The 20,721-nt window shown below is 37.5% G+C and overlaps 1 protein-coding gene and 1 pseudogene across 1 annotated transcript; both read right to left on the reverse strand.

Moving 5' to 3' along the window:
* Positions 1–250: 250 nt before the first annotated feature.
* On the reverse strand, positions 251–12,949 carry LOC143584935 (uncharacterized; annotated as a pseudogene).
* Positions 12,950–14,591: 1,642 nt separating this feature from the next.
* On the reverse strand, positions 14,592–14,942 carry LOC143584945 (toll/interleukin-1 receptor-like protein). The gene has a single exon (XM_077066860.1). It carries the CDS (start codon positions 14,940–14,942, stop codon positions 14,592–14,594), a length of 351 nt encoding a protein of 116 aa, XP_076922975.1.
* Between the last annotated feature and the right edge of the window lie 5,779 nt (positions 14,943–20,721).

A 20,721-nucleotide genomic window follows, 5' to 3' on the forward strand; every position in this document is an offset into this window, starting at 1 on the left:
ATTACCTGCTGCAGCTAGCAACACACAAGTTTACGAATACACCAATACATGATTTTGATTTTACTCTGTCAATTATAATATATCTATACTTATGTTTTTTTATTGGAGGTTTTAATTAAGTATGGGCATAAAGCCCTTGCTTGGTTTTGTTGGCGGCAGTCAAAGTAAACACCGAATAGGTTGCAACAATAATAACTACACAAAGGAGGTCAAGCAGTACCTTTGAGTGTGACTTATCCTTGCTAGTTCACACCTGAAACTATAGGTAGTACACAAGTATCCATCACTGAAAGTATAGCTAGTTCACACCTTGCAATCCCTGCCTAAACTCTTCTTCTTGTACAAATGATGTGCACTTAGCCTTGCATCTCCGTCCTCATTAAATTCCTTATGATAAAATGCATTTAACAAGTTATATGACCCGCTCATAATCCAGACTTCTAGAAAACAACATACTTTCCAAATTAATGTGTTGAGCTCTTCTTGGAAGATATCATGCTTGACTATAACCCGTTCATAGACTCTCTTGATTGCACATCTATTTTGGATAAGAAACAATGCCAACCAATATTATTTTAGTGTAACACAAAAATAAAGTAAGGTTAATAGCACATCATCATGAACTAACCATACTATATATGCTGTCTCGAGATGTCAGTTTCTTGATCATCAATCCTTAAGTCGCTTTGAATTCATCAATGGGGGGAGAAAACTCTGAAACACGTGAACCAGATATATAAATCTCCTCCAACCTTTCAATGTTGCTTAGATAAGTAGGAAGTTCATGCAAATTAAAACAACCCCGAAGATCAAGTATTTTGAGGGACTTTGAGCTACAAATGCTATCTAGGATGACCATGATTGCAGAGCTAGCGGCACGAAGTACCTCTAATGATTCTATATCACCCAATGTTGGAGGTAAGTATGTAAGACTCTTGCAATCATGGACATCCAGGGTTTTAAGATGTTTGCATCTCCTAATGCTGTTTGGAATAGATCTAATGTTGGTGCTTGATACAATAAGGTCCTCTAAAGATTCTGATTGACCAAGGTTCTCAGGCAAACTTTCAAGTTTAATGCAGCCATGGAGTTGAAAAGTTTTCAAATATTTCAATCTTACAGTTGTGGCAGGAAGCGTGTTAAGATTTTGGCAATAAGTAAGATTCAAATGAATAAGCTTGGTTAGATTTCCAATTGACGAGGGTAGTTCTTGTATCATATTATGAGACAAATCAAGTTTTGTCAAGTTCTCCAAATTCCCTAGAGATTCTGGGAACTCTTTCAATTGAATGCAACAAGAGAGGTGTAAGTAGGTAAGATTTTGTTGAAGTCCAATTGCACTCAGGTTAAGAGGCATTTCAATACTCAAGCAATGATGGAGCTGAAGAGTTTTTAGACATTTTAACCTGGAAATGGCATCAGGAAGACGTCTAACACCAGTGCTAGATGCAATAAGATTCTCTAGGCGTTCTAAGCCGTCGAAGTTGTCAGGAAATTCCTCAAGATTTAAGGAATGGTGGAGATCAAGTGTTTCCAAATTGTATAATTTATTGATGGTATTTGGTAAAGACTTCAAATTTTGGCAGTAAGTGAGGTTTAACTGCACCGGATTGGAGAGATCACCAATTGTAAGAGGTAGTTCTTCAATCATACAGTGAGAAACATTAAGCTCTGCCAGACAAATCAAATTCCCTAGTGATTCTGGTAAGTGTTTGAGATTTGAACTGATGCAGCGGTAAAACCAAACAGAAGATCGAATCACGTTGATTCAATCGAATACCGTGATGAACTTCCAAACCCTAGAAAATCCCACCCAAGGGTCAGGGAAAATGAAGAGAAAAATTAATTATTATCAAATTCAAGTCTAACTTTTGGAATTACATTACAAACATATAAAAAGACTTCCAAATACAAAATGGGCCTAAAATAGGCCATGGGCCAAACACAAACCCAAAAACAAAAAGATAAAAAGTGCTGAAAAAAAAATAAAAAGGCCCAAAACTTTATTTAGGAGGCGTTTTTGGGCTTCGGACAGGGGCCAAACCGATGTAGGCGTTTGCCACAATGAGCTCCTCGTCTCAAGCTTCGATTTGACTGGTTATAGGCCTTAAACAGAGCTTCGTGGGCCAAATTATGCCCGTTTTCGTGGGTCACCTTTGGAGACACGATCATGGGCCTCCAAATATAACATGGCCTGTTCGTCAATACTTGGGCCTGCATCATTCCCTCCTGGATAGACAAAATTCGACCTCGAATCTGCAATAACCTCATCATCAGACGAATCCCCATAAAATGGCAGCAAGTGTTTGACATTAAAAACATCTGAACAACGAATATGACTTGGTAACTTCAGACGGTAAGCATTCGGATTTATTTTCTGCACAATCTCCACTGGTCCGATTTTCTTGGGTGACAATTTGTTATACTCCCCAACTGAAAAACGATCTTTAGTTAAAACAGCCCACACAAAGTCTCATTCTTCAAAATCAACTTGTCTTCGCTTTTGATCAGCAGCCTGCTTGTACTTTAAATTGGCTCAAACCAGGTTGTCATGCACATCTTTATGAACCTTATGTAGTCCTTCAACAAAATCTTTCACCTTCTTAGGTACAGAGCCAGGAACAGGAAGTGACATCAGGTCAAGGGGACCTCGTGGCTGAGCAGAATAAACCACCTGAAAAGGACTAAACCCGGTACTTCTATTGACAGCAAGATTATGAGCAAACTCAGCTTGACATAGCTTTTGATCCCAAGACTTCACATGATCACCCACAAGACATCGTAAAAGATTACCAAGTGACCGATTAACAACCTCTGTTTGCCCATCCGTTTGAGGGTGATAGGCACTACTGAAGTTAAGCTGAGTGTTCACCAATTTCCATAGGCTGCGCCAAAAATGACTCAAGAAACGAGTGTCCCGGTCAGAAATAATTGAAGATGGCAAACCATGCAAACGGTAAACATCCCGAAAGAATAATTGATCCACATTAACTGCATCTGTCGTCTTCTTGCAAGGAATGAAGTGCACCATCTTAGTGAAACGATCAACAACAACAAAGATCGAATCGTTACCCCGCTGAGTCTGAGGTAACCCCAACACAAAATCCATACTAATATCAGTCCAAGGCTGCAAAGGGACTGGCAAAGGCGTATAAAGACCCGCATTAGTGGCCACACCCTTTGAAACTTGGCAAATTCGACACCTTTTAACATAACGATCTACTTCTTTCCTCATAGTAGGCCAAAAGTAGGAAGACTGCACCAAATGTAAAGTACGGTCACGACCAACATGACCCTCCCCATGTAAATCCTGAATAATTTTCAACCGAAGACTGGAGTCAGGAATACATAGCTGATTCCCTTTGAACAAAAACCCATCATGCAAAAGAAAGTCTGACTTCTGACCCGCTTGCACATCCTGCAACACAACTGAAAAATACGGGTCAGTGGTTAACTGTTCACGAATAACATCCAACCCCAGCACATTGATTCTCACAGAAACAAGCAGATTTCCCCTCCTGCTCAAGGCATCAGCAGCACGGTTCGAAACACCAGTTTTGTGCTTGACCACAAAAGTAAATTTTTCAAGAAATGATAACCAACGACCGTGCTTATGAGATATCTTGTCTTGCGTGCGAATATTCCTTAGAGAATCATGATCAGTAAATAAAACAAACTCTTTGTGAAACAAATAGTGACGCCAATGCTTAACATCTTGGACCACCGCATAAAACTCCAGGTCATAAGTACTATATCTCAACTTTGCCCCTGTTAACTTCTCACTAAAATAAGCAATTGGTCGACCCTTTTGACTGAGGACCCCGCCAATCCCAACCTTCGAGGCATCAGTATGAAGTTCAAAAACTTGTGAAAAGTTAGGCAATACCAGAATCGGTGCGGTAGTGAGCTTTTCCTTGATAACCTGAAAAGCTAACTCTGCTCCTTCTGTCCATATAAACATCTTTCCCTTCATACAATTTGTCATAGGGGCCATAATGGAACTGAAGTGTGGAATGAACCGCCTATAAAAAGAAGCAAGCCCATGAAAACTGTGGACTTCAGTAATGGTGGTAGGAGTTGGCCAGTTTTGAACCGCTGCAACTTTAGATTCATCCACCTGTATCCCATCACCTGAAATAACATACCCTAAGAACAAAACTTTAGGGGTCATGAACACACTTTTCTTTGTTGCTGCATAGAAACTGTCTCTGCGAAATAAGACCAAAACCTTCTTGACATGCATGACGTGCTCAATGAAATAAGCACTATAAATAAGAATATCATCAAAATATACCACCACAAACTTCCCAATAAAAGGCCTGAGCAACTGATTCATCACACGCATAAAAGTACTAGGCGCGTTTGATAAACCAAAAGGCATCACCAACCACTCATACAACCCTTCACGAGTCTTAAAGGCTGTTTTCCACTCATCCCCAGGTCTACAACGAATCTGGTAATAACCACTCTTCAAATCCAACTTTGTGAAAATAGTGGCACCACTAATCTGGTCAAGAAAATCATCAAGTCGAGGAATAGGAAACCTGTACCTCACGGTAATCTTATTGATGGCTCGACTATCGACACACATCCGCCAGGTGCCATCCTTCTTTGGAGTTAACAAAGCAGGAACCGCACAAGGGCTCATACTTTCACGAACATGACCCTTAGAGATCAACTCCTCAACCTGTCTACGCAACTCCTCATGCTCTCTCGGGCTCATCCTGTAATGGGGCCTATTGGGCAATTGTGAACCAGGCTTCAAATCAATATGATGTTGGATGTCACGCAAAGGTGGCAGCCCATCCGGCAAGTCATCAGGGAAAACATCAGAAAATTCCTCAAGTAAAGGAATCATAGCTTCAGGAATCTCAACTTCCTTGGGCACCGGTTTCCCTATCAAAACAAACACATTGTCTGCCCCCACCAACTCATCTTCAAACTGACTAATGGTCAACAGGTTACCCGACTGCTTTGTGGCTAGCTGCTTGGGCTTGCTAGGAACAAGCGTTATCTTTACCCCACCAAACATGAAGCTATAAGAATTTGACCGTACGTCATGTTCTATACTTCGATCATACTCCCAAGGTCTACCCAACAACAAGTGACACGCATCCATAGGAACCTAATTTACACACAACATCATCTTTATATGTGGTCCCGATAGAAAAAGAAACAAGGGCTTTTTTTGAGACCGTTACCTCCCCCCCCCCCCCCCTTTTTAAGCCATTGAAGCTTATAAGGTTTGTGGTGACTCTCCGTCTTCAAGGCCAACTTTTGGACTGCCTCTTCAGAAATCATGTTATCACAACTTCCAGAATCAATAACAAACGTGCAAACCTTCCCCAAAATGGTACATGTGGAATGGAAGATGTTATGCTTAAGCCATCCGTCTCCATCAGCCTTTGGTGTATAGCAAGAACGCCTAACCACCAAGTTCACCCCCACATCACCGGTCACAAACTGCTCCTCATACTCGGGTTCTTCATCATACTCTGGGGCCTTTTCATATTCTTCATATTGTTCATCATCAGATTCAACAAACAAGTGCCTCTTACCCGCCTGTTTACAGTCAACTTGCCGATGACCTGTCTCACCACATTTAAAACACTTCACCCCGCTACTACTAGCCCCCTTAGAAGTCGACCCAGTGTTGTTGGCCCCCGACCTCTGTTGACTAGGCACGACACGAGGTCCTCCACTACCCGACCCCGAATTTCCCCCAGTAGGGGCTGGTGAATACGAACCGCCCACCCGACGGTTTTCTTTTTCAAAAGCCAAGGCCCTTTGGTATGCCTCGGCGACCGTTAACGGATCAAAAAGATTTACAGAGTCCATGATTTGAACCCTTAAACCTCCAATATACCGAGCAACGAGTTGTCATCGGTTTCTTGAATATCATTACGAGAAATCAAATGATAAAACTCGGTCGTATATTCATCAACCGACCTGGATCCCTGTTTCAGATTCTGCAAACGTTGATACATCAACCGTTGAAAGTTGTGAGGTAAAAAAGTATCCCTCAAACACTTCCTCATCTTGGCCCATGTCACGATCCGTGACTTCCCGAGTCTATTTCGTGTCATCTTCAACTGTTGCCACCATGCTGACGCCCTCCCACGTAGCCTAGTAGCGATCAAAGAGACCCGCTTATTTTCAGGGACCTCTCGGAACTCAAACACCTCTTCTATAATAACCAACCAATCGATGAACCCCTCCGGATCCAAACTAGTCCCATCAAATTCTGGGATATCAGTACGGATCCCAGCATCCCAACGCCGGTTTCCATCCCCACGTTCTGGTCTTGGTCCCCTCTCGTAACCTTCTTCGGAAGACGAATCATCATTACCAAAAAACAGATTATCGAAATCCCTATTTTCTGGGGCCAGCCTTCGACGATTCATCAAGTCAGCCATTCGATCAGTGAGTTGATCGACCACTTGATCCAATCATTGCTCCACCCACGCCATGAACCGTTGTTCTAACTCTCGTTCGTAAACCTCATCGACCGGTCTTCTCCTTGGAGGCATTTTTGAACCAAAAATTCGGCTTTGATACCAACTGATGCGGAAGCGGAAGCATTCAAATGGCTCATGACACTTATGATTAATCAAAAACCATAATCGAACCAATGGTTCAAAGAAACAAAGTTCTTTAATATAAAACTCAATCAAAAACTCATGAAACTAAAGACCAAACAACTTTATTTATAAATAAAAATAAACATTTGGGCCGGGCCGGGACGGGACGACTTAATGGACCGGATGCTCCTGCATCATGAACACCCAGACAAACTCAAGTAAACAAGCCTATGTAAGATCCCAACAGAAGTATCCACCTCTACCAATTGCAAATAAAACCCAAGATTTAATCTCTCAAAATTTGGAATCTGGTTGAAATCTGGGGTGTTGGTTAGCTTCGAGTAACTTAAATCAAGAAACTTCAAGTTGTGAAGAACATGTTACAATATAACATATTTACATAGCTATTTTGAGAAAATGGGTGTAATCGATCTGTGATATGATGCAGATAATTATCTAAACAAACTGTAGCAATAATACACACACACACACACGTATGTATGTATGTATGTATGTATGTATGTATGTATGTATGTATGTTTGTGTTTGTGTTTGTGTGTGTGTGTGTGTGTATATGTATGTATGTGCACCTTTACTTGCCGTATGTCCCGTATGTCCCACAGTTGTTTGATTTTACTGCGAGGCATTTCAAGTCCAACAAGTTTATTTGCATGAAAACTTTCCGGCAAAGAATCTAAATTGAAATGATTCCAAGTAAGCCATCGTAACTCGTTAGGCAAATATTCAGGTCCATGAGGAGTCATTTCCTTGGTCATGGCATTGAAATAAAGCAGTCTAAGTTTTTCCATGTTTCTAAAAGCTTCTGAAATGTTCATTGAATCTCTTTCATGCAGATCTCCAACTACAATAGCTTTGATGTCTTCTTTACCCTTAAAAGAAAAGATAAGAACATAAAGATTCACTCCTAGAAACTAGGGGTGCAAGTAAGCTAGGTTATGACCATTAAGAGGCTACATCTTAACCATTAAGATGTTATGAACCATTTAGATAAGAGGTAGCCTCTTAATTGTCACACCCGGCCCTAAACGGCGGAAACAGCCGGGAGCGCGCGAGTGGGAATTGATAATCAAGCACGGGTCATTGCAAACATTCAAATAAATTTTTCCATTGCGCATGAAATGTCTAGTACAAAATACATTACATTGTTTAGAATTACATATAAAAACATCCACATATGAAAAACGTTGAAGATTTCCGCGCCATATCCCCTTACACGGCGGGAACAACCACGCGTGTGGAAGGGATAGAACTAAAATCTTCCAAAAACCATTTTTATAGATGTTCTGCGTGAAGTGCTCTATGTGTGACTCCTTGCGCTACTAATTATCACCTGAAAGACACGTAAAAACATTTGAATCAGTATAAACTGAGTGAGTTCACAAGTTTTGGTGACTTGATAAATCGTATTGCATCATATCCTTGATAAAACCATATTGAAACATAGTACTGATAACATTGTTAAAACATATGCTTGATAAAACCATATTGAAACATAGTACTGATAACATTGTTAAAACATATGCTTGATAAAACCATCCCGCGGGTTACGCGCGGACATTTCTGAAAACCGTGCTCGTCCATGCAAAGTGGCGCTGCCACTACGAGCGAAAATAATACCGTCCCGCGGGTTACGCGCGGACGTTGTGCTCGGAAAACTAGGCGCTCGTCCATGCAAAGAGGTGCGACCCCTACGAGCGGGCTTTACAACCAGTAGTACTACCCCATGACCATACTAGGCACTCGTCTATGCAAAGAGGTGCGACCCCTACGAGCGGGTTGATCAAACACAGTAGTCCCTACCCTTAGAGTTCCATTGACGAAGTGATCACTTTCTTGTTCTTGCGCACTCACATTGAAAACCAAGATAAACACCATGAACAGATAATCGTTTGCATTGCTTGTAAATATACCATGATAAAACATAATTTAAACACGTGTCCCTCGCCCCGAAAACAGTTTAAAAACAGTGAAAATAGGGGCTGTGAGACTCACCTGTGATTCTTGTTAAGTGATGGTTTAGAGAGAGATTAAACGAGATTCGGGTTTCCTGATGTTAGCCTCGAAATTGGAAGTCTAAAATATGTTTAAATAACAAGAAATATGTATATTAAGATCAAGAAATCGAAGAATATAAGGGTTGGTCAGAAAAGTAAATCTTAAGACTAAAGTTTCGGCTTACCTAGTGATGGAAACGGAACTGGAAACGGATGCTCGGGAGATGGTTAGTGCAGAATTACAGGTTTAAGAGAGGAGTTTGAAGTGTGTTTGTGTGATATTTTTATTCAAGAATTGATACTTATTTATAGGCAAATTCAAGGGAACACAATCCCTTGATTTAGGGGATTGAAATCTTATCATATTGGGTGTAATGATGACAAGGTATGGGGTTTATTATTATTTATTTTAGGGATGGGGGTGATGGTCCTAGAGAGTGGTTATAAAGATTCTGATGGATTTGACAGTACATGCAGGACTGTGGTTGGTGAGAGTAGGTGCGGCTGACAGCTGACATTTCGTGTTACAGTATACTTTTCCTGGTACCGTTGTCAGTGTGCAGTCAAAAGGTAAAAAAAAATCTCTGAAACACGCAACTGGTTCTTTCTGGGCAGGGGTAATCCCCTTACATCTGAAGAATAGACTAAGTGTTTTGTGCGTGTAGCCTTGCGCGTATAGCCTTCTGCGTGAAGGCCATTTCTTTGAACGTTGTGGGTGCGTAACCTTCTCGTAGTCAGGGACGTTGAGTTTCATTTGTAGATTCTCCATGAGGTCTTGGTATTTCAACATAGTGATCAGTTATGTTGAAGTCAATTCCATCTTGGAGCTTCAGACAGACTAGCTCTCAATGTTCCCGCCATGCGGGGAGGTTAGTTCCCTTTCCGCACGCGCACAAATGATTTGATTATTGAAGAGGTATGCACCCGCCTTAGCATCAAGCGGGGCGGCTGACCCATTAGACAACGACATGAAATTAAGTTATGAAAACACAAAACCTGTGCGCGTGGCGCACATAACATATGCCCGCGCTGATAATGGCGCGCATAACATATGCCCGCGCGGATCCTAACATGGCGCGCATCGTATCCGCGCATGGCGCATATAACATATGCCCGCGCTGATCCTAACATGGCGCGCATAACATTCACAATCTCCTAATAATTAGGTTGGTTACTTGGTTTATGGGATTGGGAAATTACCGGGTGTCACATTAATGGCCATTAAGAGCTACCAAACAACCCCTTAGTTGCCTTGGTGAGGTCTTGGTATATAGATTTGTATGTGAGCATATACTTTCAAGGGGTTCGTGCTACCTTCTTTTTGTCTCTTTGATCTTTTATATGTTACTAGTATAGTCTATCTCACCGTTTGTATGTTATAGGTAGTTTAATATTACTATCATTAGTGCCTTTTGTTTTGCTAATTTTTGATTCCCTGAGCCACACTTTATGTTATCGAGATACTAGACTTTACATGTTAAGAAGAAGCTTTTTGGGGTCGGGGGTTTTAGTGGGGGTAGAGGAAAGGTTTGGCCCCATCTCACCCTCCATATATCCTACCTATAGCTTACAATGAGTGAGCGTTTACTATATACATTTTGTTTTAGGGGTTGTTTGCTAACCTCCTGATGGTTAAGAACTAACCTTAGGTGGCCTCTTAATGAAACAACCCCTTAGTTTATTATCCATTTTATCTTGACAGACGAGCCGAGCTTGAGACTGTAAAACCGATCACAAGTTGAGCGCAAGTTCAGTCTCTCTTAAATTAAACGAGCTAATTAAGCTCAGCTCATTACTATAAGCACATTCCTTCATAAGACAGCTGAATTTACCATATTTCCTTTCAAAATATCCGCAATTTCTTGAGGGTCCCACAATCTACTTTGCCTACCAAGCTCACCGGGTTGCAGTCGATAAACAATATCTTTTCCCATTTCTTGAATAAGATCGTGCATCCACAAACGTTCATTCGAGATATTTATGAGGGACTTCTGCTCAAGAACTCGGACAACAATATGCGGGTAGAATTCACAACTTTCAAGTATCCGGAACACGATATCTTTCTCCCACCCTCTGAAAAAACATGCAATGTGAAGGAATGCTTCTTGGTACTCATGGTCCAAACTATCATAGCTTATTTTTAATATTTCCATAGTTTCCTTTTCTGGAATCTTTTTCAGTTTATTCAGCGCACTTGTCCACTCAGCCAAACTTTTTCCACACAAAAACGAGCCCAAAACTTTAAGAGTAAAAGGAAGGCCAGTAGCATAGTGTACCACTTGTTGTGAGGCCTCTTCATACTCTTTTAAGGGTAAACTTCTCTTAAAAGCATAACATTTGAAAAGTTGACTTGCTTCATTGTCATTTAGCAAACTTATATTATAGATGTTCTTATCATTTACCCCATGTCCAATTAGAACATGCTTATCTCTTGTTGTAATCACAATTCTACTTCCTTTACCAAACCAACTGAATGCTCCAGCTAAAGCCTCAAGTTGGCTCAGAGCATTCACGTCATCAAGAACGAGAAGAACCTTTTTACGGCCTAATCTTTTTATTAACATGCGTTTTCCATCAACAACACTGCGTACTCTCAAATTGTCTTCCTTTGTAACATCCTCAAGAAGCAACTTTTGGCACATGTTGTAGACCGTACTGTTGTGAAACTTCTCTGATGTTTTCATGGAAACTTGCACCTTCAAAATGATAAGAAATCTCATCAAAAAGGGCTCTTGCAAGGGTAGTTTTACCAGCACCACCCATGCCCCATATCCCTATCATGCAAACATCATCTGGCCCATCTAATAATGATATAACCTCTTCTATGCGATCTTCTAATCCGATCAAATTCTCACCAACAGGAACTAAAGTTACTTCATTCAGTTCTCTCTGGATCGTTTTAACAATATCTTTGATACACATTGCTTCATACCTGAAATTCATATAGGAAACAAAAATAAGAAACAATATCACATATATAGGCAAGGTTTTTTGATTGTTTGATCTAAACTTTTCTTTTTCTTTACACTCATTAGCAATGATTAATCAGTGTTAAGATTATAAATTGCATTTCTATTTAACCAGCACATAGTTCATATATTTTTATATGCATATATATATACACACACACACACACACACTTGCATATGGACAAATTCATCATATCTGTAATATACTTGCAATCAAGAGTTTTATTCCTTCTCAAACCCTTTGATCTAATTACAAACAAACAAATGTACCAAGTAAAATGTCACTCGTAGCGAGCTATTAGTAGGGTCTTGAGAGGGTAAGATGGGGCAACCATTTTCTCTATCCTGGTGTGATCCCTGGTTCCAATGAACTTTTCTTGAAATATAAAGTATAATACAGATAGTACTAAAGAAAATACCAGCAAACTATTGATAACACAAAATGGTGAGAAAACTTTCGGTAACAGATAAATGAGCAGAGAGGCATGAATAAAGTAGCAGACATCCCCTTTAAAGTGTCTATACGATCCCCTAACAAATCTATACGCCAAGACCACGCTAAGGCATACCTAATGCTAAGGCAACCAAACGGGTAGGAAAACTACAGCCTTGACCTTTTGTTCTATTTTAAATCTGCAAAGTATTTCAAATTATATATACACTTATCTTTTACTTATATTTTGCATTATAAGTGATAATATAACTCGGATAAATATGGACTCAGCATTAACATAAAGATATTACAAAGACATAATGCAAACATGCAATTACCCGTTGGCAACTGTGTTCAAGTCCCAGCCAGACAAATTAGCCGCTTCTACAAGAGCCTCTCTCCATATTTTCATTTTATCTGTCTTGTAGTTTCGAGCAAAACCTTTACCAAAATGTCCTACCTGTTTCCGCACATCTGAGGGACTCACATCATAGAACACAGGCAAAACTACGCGTCCCCTCATCTTATGACAGCTCATTATCTTCACAAGTTCGTCGAGGCACCAAGAGGAAGTAGCATAGTTCTCTGAGAAAATAATAATATAAACAGCTGATTCTTCAATGGCCTTCAAGAGTTCTGGAGCTATCGATTTTCCTCTATCAAGCGTTTCATTATCATTAAAAGTATAGATTCCATTCCGTTCAAGAGCAGCACGTAGATGGTCAACAAAGTTCTTGCGGGTGTCTTCTCCTCTAAAACTCAAGAATACATCATAAGTCCACCCAAAAATCTGCCTTCTTGAAGAGTTGGTCATTGAGAACTTTCTAGATTGTACTTCTGAACAAAAGAATCCTAGTTAAGAGGTATATAACTAGCCAATATAAAGATCATCATATAACATTATACGCTACTACTAAACATGAATATGAGCATCATCTGATTTAACCTTCAAGGATTTTGCAAGGTTTTACTAGTTCTACAACATTTTCATCAATACTAGATAAACGCATGAGACCTAAATTCCTACGGTTTCAACAATCTCTTGAACAAAATCCAGGTAATCCCTGCAGATGGAAATGACCATTAGCTTGCTCAAAATCACCCCAACAGAAAAAAAAATTACAATTTAAACTATTATACATCTTTTGACTGTTTAAACCTTTAATGTCAATAACAATCTGAAGCTAGTCAACTACCTCCTACTGCTTTCAGACATGGAACTTCAATAATTCACAAGAAACAATATTGCTTTCTGAAAACCGAAGAGATGATAAAAACTGTTTTTTATAAATGTGTGCCTTTTAAACGCTTTCGAAGAGAAAAGTTTTGGGGATGAATATTTTGTAGCTATTGCTTCTCAACTTCTCTAAAATGTAACGTTTACTAAAGAGAAGCCTATTACTCAAAAATGTCATATCAGCAAAATGATGCAGCTGTCATAAGTTGCACAGGCAAACTTGCTATTATATTCATGATATGTTCCAAATTTATTTGGCTGTTTGCAGCTACTTTTAGACAGTAGAGTAGCTAATGAAAAATATCACTATTGAGGCTTTCATAGTCAAGTAATCATTTTAGATCTAGAAAATGAACCCTTTGTTGGTAAGTGTATGTTATTGATTGTGGTAATAAAATTGAGTAGGTTAAGATGTTAGGATCTCGGTTGTGCAAAACGCACACAATCAACTGAAGAAATTAAACGGAAATGAGAGACAAGGATTTATGTGTTTCGGCCTAAGCTGACTTTTCGTCCACAGACCGCAACCAGCCAACTAGAATTTCTTATTGCTTTATGCTCTCAGCACTCAGTAATGAAAGATTAAAAGTACAATGATAATGATATGAATATAAAGAGACTAGACTCTAGTTTCTAGTTTATGTAACTAGAAAACATAAACATGTCCTAAAAAAGAGATATAGGGCTGGCCCAAAGACTTCCCGTCTTCAACTAACTGGGACCAAGCCTCCACAATCCCAACATAAGACACTTCATTTATATCAGGTATTGCAAATAATTAAACAAAAACTATTCTTCTAGATTGGTTAGTAGGTGTGTGCAAATGAGCCGAGCATCTCGCGAGCTACTCGAGATCGGCTCGTAAAAATTGAGCCGAGCTTAGATGAGCCCGAGCTCGAGCCTAAAAGTAAGTCGTTTAATAAACGAGTTTGAGCTTCATTTATTAAGCTCGAGCCGGCTCGCGAGCCTAAACAAGATTGTCATTATTATAATTATTATAATTTATATTTATATATACTTAATAATTATTATTTAATCTATATAAGGTTATGAAAAAATAACTAAATAATATATATATATATATATATATTCTATTATATATAAAATTATAATTGTAAAAAATATATAAAAATAATTATAAATATATAAAAATTAATTAAGAAATAGTAAACGAGCGAAGTCCAAGCTGAGCTCAAGCTTTAAAAAACTACTCAAAATAGAAATTGAGATCGAAACAAGCTGAGCTCGAGCTCTGTGTGAGTAAAACGAGCCAATTTTGATAACTTTTCATCCATGCACAATCAGTAATAATAAAAGTCATACCAAATTTGATTTCAAAATTTACGGAGTAAGAAATTACCAATTGGGGATATTCTTCAATTTCAGCATCAGTCCTTGTAAATTAGTCAATTCAACTATAGCCTGCCTCCATAGTTTCACACTTTCCTTGGATTCACGAAACCTTTTCCTAGTTAATGTTCTCCCAGACCACAAACTCACGTCCATATCCTGAACTGGCGGATCCGAGTTGCGAAGTTCCAAAGGATCAACATCATAGAATACCGGAAGAACAGTTAAGCCTCCTCCTTCAATTGCCTTACTTATTTCCATGATCTTTACTAGCTCGTTCAAGGACGCTGGGGTGCTAACATAGTCTTTGCAGAGGAGGATCACCACCATTGATGACTGCTCCATCAACTCAAACATCTCTTGCGTGGAATAAGAATATGGACCTCCCACTATGCTTATGTAGTTATGTCGACCATACGTGTACTGGTTCCTTTTCTGCCTAATGCATAGAAGATGTCGTCTGAAAAATTGTTACGAGAACCCAGGCCACTGTAACTCAAGAATACATCATAAATCTTTTGTGGATAATTTGCAGACGCCATTGAAGCAGCTGGGAATCAGAGTCTAAACACAAGACTTTTGGAACGCCAAAACCATTGACTACTTATTAATGTACATAGAGTAAATTACAAATTATGCTCCACATGTTTGGGGTTACTTAAGATCTCATCGTTTGACTTTATTAAACACACTAGACGTCCCTAAAGTTCATATATTGCCATACTTTACATTCTTTTAACTAAGGGGCATTAGATTTCACACTTACCGTCATGTGCAATGCACATGTTTATTGCACATGACTGGATTTAACAGAAAAATCTAATGTTCGTTAGTGGGAATGACGTTAAGTCTGACAACATATAAACTTTAGAGGCATCCAATTTACTTATTGAATCAGAATGAAGATCTCGTAGTCACCCCAAACATAAAGGGTGCAACTTGTAATTAAGCACTCACATTGGAGTCTTTATTTCGTTCAGTGGTTCTAAATTATAGAGATTTCATTAATAACTATTCTCCATCCTCAAATAATGCTACCTTAGTTATTGAGCCTAAATAAGTTTTTTTAGGCTCGTCGAGGCTTACCAAGCCTTGTGTATTTTTTTTTGTTTATCTCCTTTGCAATTAAATCTAGGGATTTTCTAACATGTGCCCTTAGAGCACATGTAAGAAACATTAATTATGGAAATATTTTTGTTGAATCTATAATTTTATATTAATTACACTAATAACTACTATATTTAACATTATATATTCTCCTCTTAAGTCTTACCTCCATTGATTATTACTAAATAAAATTTTTTAATTCCCTTTAAAATTACTATTTCATCTCCCACCATTTTTATATTCATTTATATGTAAAAAATATTTAAATATGAAAGTAATTTTTGAAATTCCTATAACGTATTCAAGTGTTGAACCAACTCAATTGCATTAGCTATAGGATCATTATTTTTTGTAAAAGATGATGTAATATCCAAAGTTCCTTTTTGGTGTAATTTAGAGACATTATTGAATTGATCCTCTTCTCGTATTCATCGTAATAGTCAATAACTAAAATAAATTTCAAAGCAACTCGTATGGAGAAAAACACTCAAAACATGACGACAAAATATCCCGACAAATTCAAAGTTTTGCAAGTCACGCCAGCCATCTTACCATCCCAAACCACCTTATGTCATCGAGCCGCTTTGTAATGCTTGACAACAAAACTTGTGTCATTTTCTTTGCAAGCCGAATATTGAATCGCTAGAGCAAGCTGATTTTGAGTTGGTTTAACACTTGGAGACGTTATAAGAATTTCAAAAGTTACTTGCATATTTGAATATCATTTACATATAAATGAATATAAAAATGGTGGGAGATGAAATAGTAATTTTAAAGTGAATTAAATTTTTTTATTTAGTAGTCATTAATGGAGGTAAAATTTAGAAGGAGAATATATAATGTTAAATATAGTAGTTATTAGTGTAATTAATATAAAATTATTAATTCAACAATAATATTCCCATAATTAATGTTTCTTACATGTGACTCAACAATAATATTCCCATAATTAATGTTTCTTACATGTGCCCTTAGGGCACATGTTAGAAAATCCCTTAAATCTATTAATTTCACACTACATAACCAAACTCATTTAAGATTTTTCTCAGCATTTGTAAAAATAATTAAGCATGTGTATAAATTAATTAATAAATGAGCCGAGTCCGATCTTTAAAAAACAACTCGGTAGTCAAGATTAGATTCACCTCCTGTATGTATGTATGTATAACCTTAGGTGTGAAACCAATCAAAACTACTTGATTAAATCTTACTAAAAGTAATCCAAATCCTTTTAGTTCTTCATTTACTCTCTATTCCATCGATTAGCCAAACCCAATTCCAACATAGAAAGATTGACTTCTAATTAGGATTATAAGCTTAGTGTAATCCAAATCCTAAATCAATTATGTATTTAAAATTGTGTTGGAAATCAGTTTAAAATTTGCATCATGAACATTGAATGGGTATAATTGTATAAAGAGTCGCATAATCATTTTGGGTTTATTGATATTTTTTCGGATGCATAAGTCAAAAGAAAACAGACTTTAAGATATGTGAAGAACGAATCTCTTATTAATCAAAATGCCCACAATTTCAGTTACATAAACTCTAGTTTCAAGCCTATCAATAATCCATCATCTTGAAATCTTATTTCAAATCCTCGAAGAATACATGTGGGTATGAGCCCTTATCTGAAAATCTTAAAGCAATTAATCTAAAAATTGTTGTTTACTCACGTTAGACAATTGTTTTATGTGGCTTCTTTAATAAATAATAGTCTACATACCAGTATTCAACTTATTGTTCATCTCTAGTGGTCAAACTATGGTATAGAGAGTAAATGAAGAATTAAAAGGATTTGGGTGATTTTTAGTAAGATTTAATCAAAATGACGTAATTTTGATTGGCTTCACACATAAGATTAGGTTCCTAACAACCTCATATTCACTTTCCCCTGATAATAATCATAATTATATAATCATATGATTACATCTTAAAGATGGTATTAATGGGGTGGGGGGTGTGACACCCCACCCTTTCACGTTAACACAAACTTCTTTACCTTAAACGTCATGCATAACATTTACACGAGTCAATAATGAGTCACACGCATGAGTCCGTCGGTACACGTTGGTGATTAATGTCGAATCATATATATTTAAATAATTCGGATATAACTGTTACGCGTTGGATGATTTTATGTGTTACACGATTTAGTACAAGATGCTCTCTTAACATGTTATTAGTTATTACAAAAAAATAATACCTCAATCATATGTTGATAATATTATCTATGTGAAATTACATGCAAAATGATTATGTGTTTAGTTTGTAGCTTGTTGTGTGAAACTTCGATCAATTCACTTATGCGTTTTCAGCTTTTATAAAATAGAATTTATAAAATAACAATGAGTCTTTACTTTTATAAACACGGGATAGTGTTTTGGTCGTAATGATTTGATTATAATCCGGTTTGGTGTTAAAAGGTTCTTTTAAAGCCAAAAGTCATTCATAAAGGGTGATTCTTGTAAATATGATTAAATATAATATTAATAAAATAACAAAACCCTAACTCCCATCCCAAAATCATCGACACATCTCTGCTCCCTCTCTTTCACGATGTCAAACACCCAACAAACCCTAATCACCTTCAATTCAATCTTAATCTTGCAATTAGAGATGCCTTTGAGTGATTCACATGATTCCTAATGTTAATTGGTAAGTTTTATGTATCAATTTTTATGTTTTGATGAGTTATTGTGAAACCCTAGATGTTCAATCTCTGTAACTTTAAGGATTATAATGCTAATTGATGATTTAGAACCCTAGGATTACATAAACATGTTAGGGTTTAAGTTTTGATGATAACAGGTTTGCTGACAGATTCGTTCTCGTTTATTGATTGGTTTGTAACTTGATGTTAAACGATGATTATTTATCGATTCTTGATTCTAGGATATAGTATTCTGAGTCTAGTTTCCAGAAAGGTAAATTTTGTAATATTTGGACAAGTTTTGAATAGTTTTTATGATTTTACAAAAACATGTGTCAAAGCTGATGCGGGAATTCAAATTCTGGTATGTTTTCCCGACATCATTACTTGAGATTAACAAAGCCAAATGAGTTGGTTCCACTTCTGGAACTTAGAATTATGGGTCTAAAAGATAACTCAATTGGCCTTGCACAATTTGGATAAATGAGTTGAGAGAACCATGAAACAACTTTTTGTTGCGCAATCTGCTGAACTGTTTGTACCTATCTTCAATGATTGAATTATTGTGAGTTTTGTGTGCATGAGAAAATATACTAAAAATTGCTTGAGAAATCTACTTCTTATATGCTACTGTGGTAAATTTTGTATAATTTATCCTTAAGTTTTACTTAGTTAATAAAATATGTTTATACATGCCATAATCTGTCTCGTGAACTGAATGATCATAAGTTGAGTTGTATATTGAATATTTGGTTTATTTGCCATGATATGATGTGTGAATACATGTTAAGACTTTTTGATATAGTTGACATTACTTATTATCACCAAAGAGTCATCGTGTCAAGTTTTTGTTTGTATGTGAGCCCATACTTGGGTTTAAGAGTCATGTGTTATTGAACACGTTCTCATAACTTAAACACTTGTACTAGGTAACGGTTAGCGAGTCAAGTGCATCTTTTTGGCTTTGAGAAAAGTCTATTACACGCGATACCAGGTGAGTTCATGCTTTTTCCTATTTGTTTTCTGGAGAGAAAACACAAAACTATTTTCGTATACTTGTTTTCTAAAAAGAAAACACCAAGCATTTTCCTTGTTTTCTGAATTGAAAACACTAAACTATTTTCATATACATGTTTGCTGGATTGAAAACACTAAACTATTTTCGTATACATGTTTTCTGGATTGAAAACACAAAACATTTGCCTATACATGTTTTCTGGATTGAAAACACGGGCACACTTACATACTGGTTTTCTGGAGAAAAACGCAACAACTTATTTTGGATTTATGTAGTTTCTTATATATCACAAGTTTATACTAGATGCCCTTATATCACTTAAAGTCCTTACGTTACCTTGAACCGATAGGATGGGATCGCGGGGTTATATGGAGTAGTACTACTGGGTTTGACAAACCCCACCCGGGCTAGTCGTGCTAGCAAGGCTGTGATGTCGTAAAACGGGTGTTATATTTACCTAACTTTTATACGCCAGTGTTGGTGATAGACCTGGTAAGAAGGCATACATACAGTCAGCTTCGGTTCAAACGTCTAGTAGCTTGTAAATGGGTTAGCTACCCTGGTATATTTGAAAAGTGCTAAATCTACTTACACATATACTACTTATGCTACGTATACTACATATACTATATATACTACCTTTTTACTAAAACTTTTGAACTCACCAACCTCGTGTTGACCCTTGAGTATTTATACTTACCCAGGTTGCTAGATGTGCTAAGGAGCGGGTTTGATTGCTTATGTTTGGAGTCATACTTGTTGCATGGACTTTTATTTCACTTTGTTTACATTTGATGGGTTGTGCATGTTTGAGCACGTGGTTTATTATTTTAAACCGTTTACTTTACGCTTCCGCAAAACTTTAAATTGTATGGTTTGGTTTTTGTTTTCTCATGTTTGAATGAGACTTAAATAACATTTTGAATTGGATGTTTGGTATAACAAATGAGCTAGATCCTGGTATGTCACACGCCTCACGGTTAAACTCCGTTAGTCGAAATTTGAGGGTGTGACAGGGGGATTCTCAGTAAGGAAACGAGGAAGTCCATCAAGGTATATGTTTTACTGGTGGACACTCGTTGAAGTATTTGGTACAATCATATTCAAAGAAAGATCGACCTTTTTTCTTGGAGTTTTTATTAGATCCTCTTCTTATCAGCTCGATGGAAGTTATAATGCCCCTTCGGTTCTTTGTCCGGTTTGCAATTTCTGCCATGAGTCTAGCAATCACATCTTTGGTAGTTGCCAATCTATCACTGGTATCTTGAGTAAAATTGTTACTTATTTGGGTATTATATTGTTGGTGGATCGAGCTCATTCCTCTATTATAGCTTGGCTCGGTTTGGTTCATCTGATGC

The sequence above is a fragment of the Bidens hawaiensis genome, unplaced genomic scaffold (assembly GCF_021521415.1).
Source record: "Bidens hawaiensis isolate Kalapana, Puna unplaced genomic scaffold, B.hawaiensis_p1.1 tig00001575_1, whole genome shotgun sequence".
Classification (NCBI taxonomy): Eukaryota; Viridiplantae; Streptophyta; class Magnoliopsida; order Asterales; family Asteraceae; genus Bidens; species Bidens hawaiensis.

Bases quoted from the DNA above. Each gene is read 5' to 3' on its own strand.
- LOC143584945 (XM_077066860.1), bottom strand. From the start codon at position 14,942: ATGTTTGAGTTGATGGAGCAGTCATCAATGGTGGTGATCCTCCTCTGC.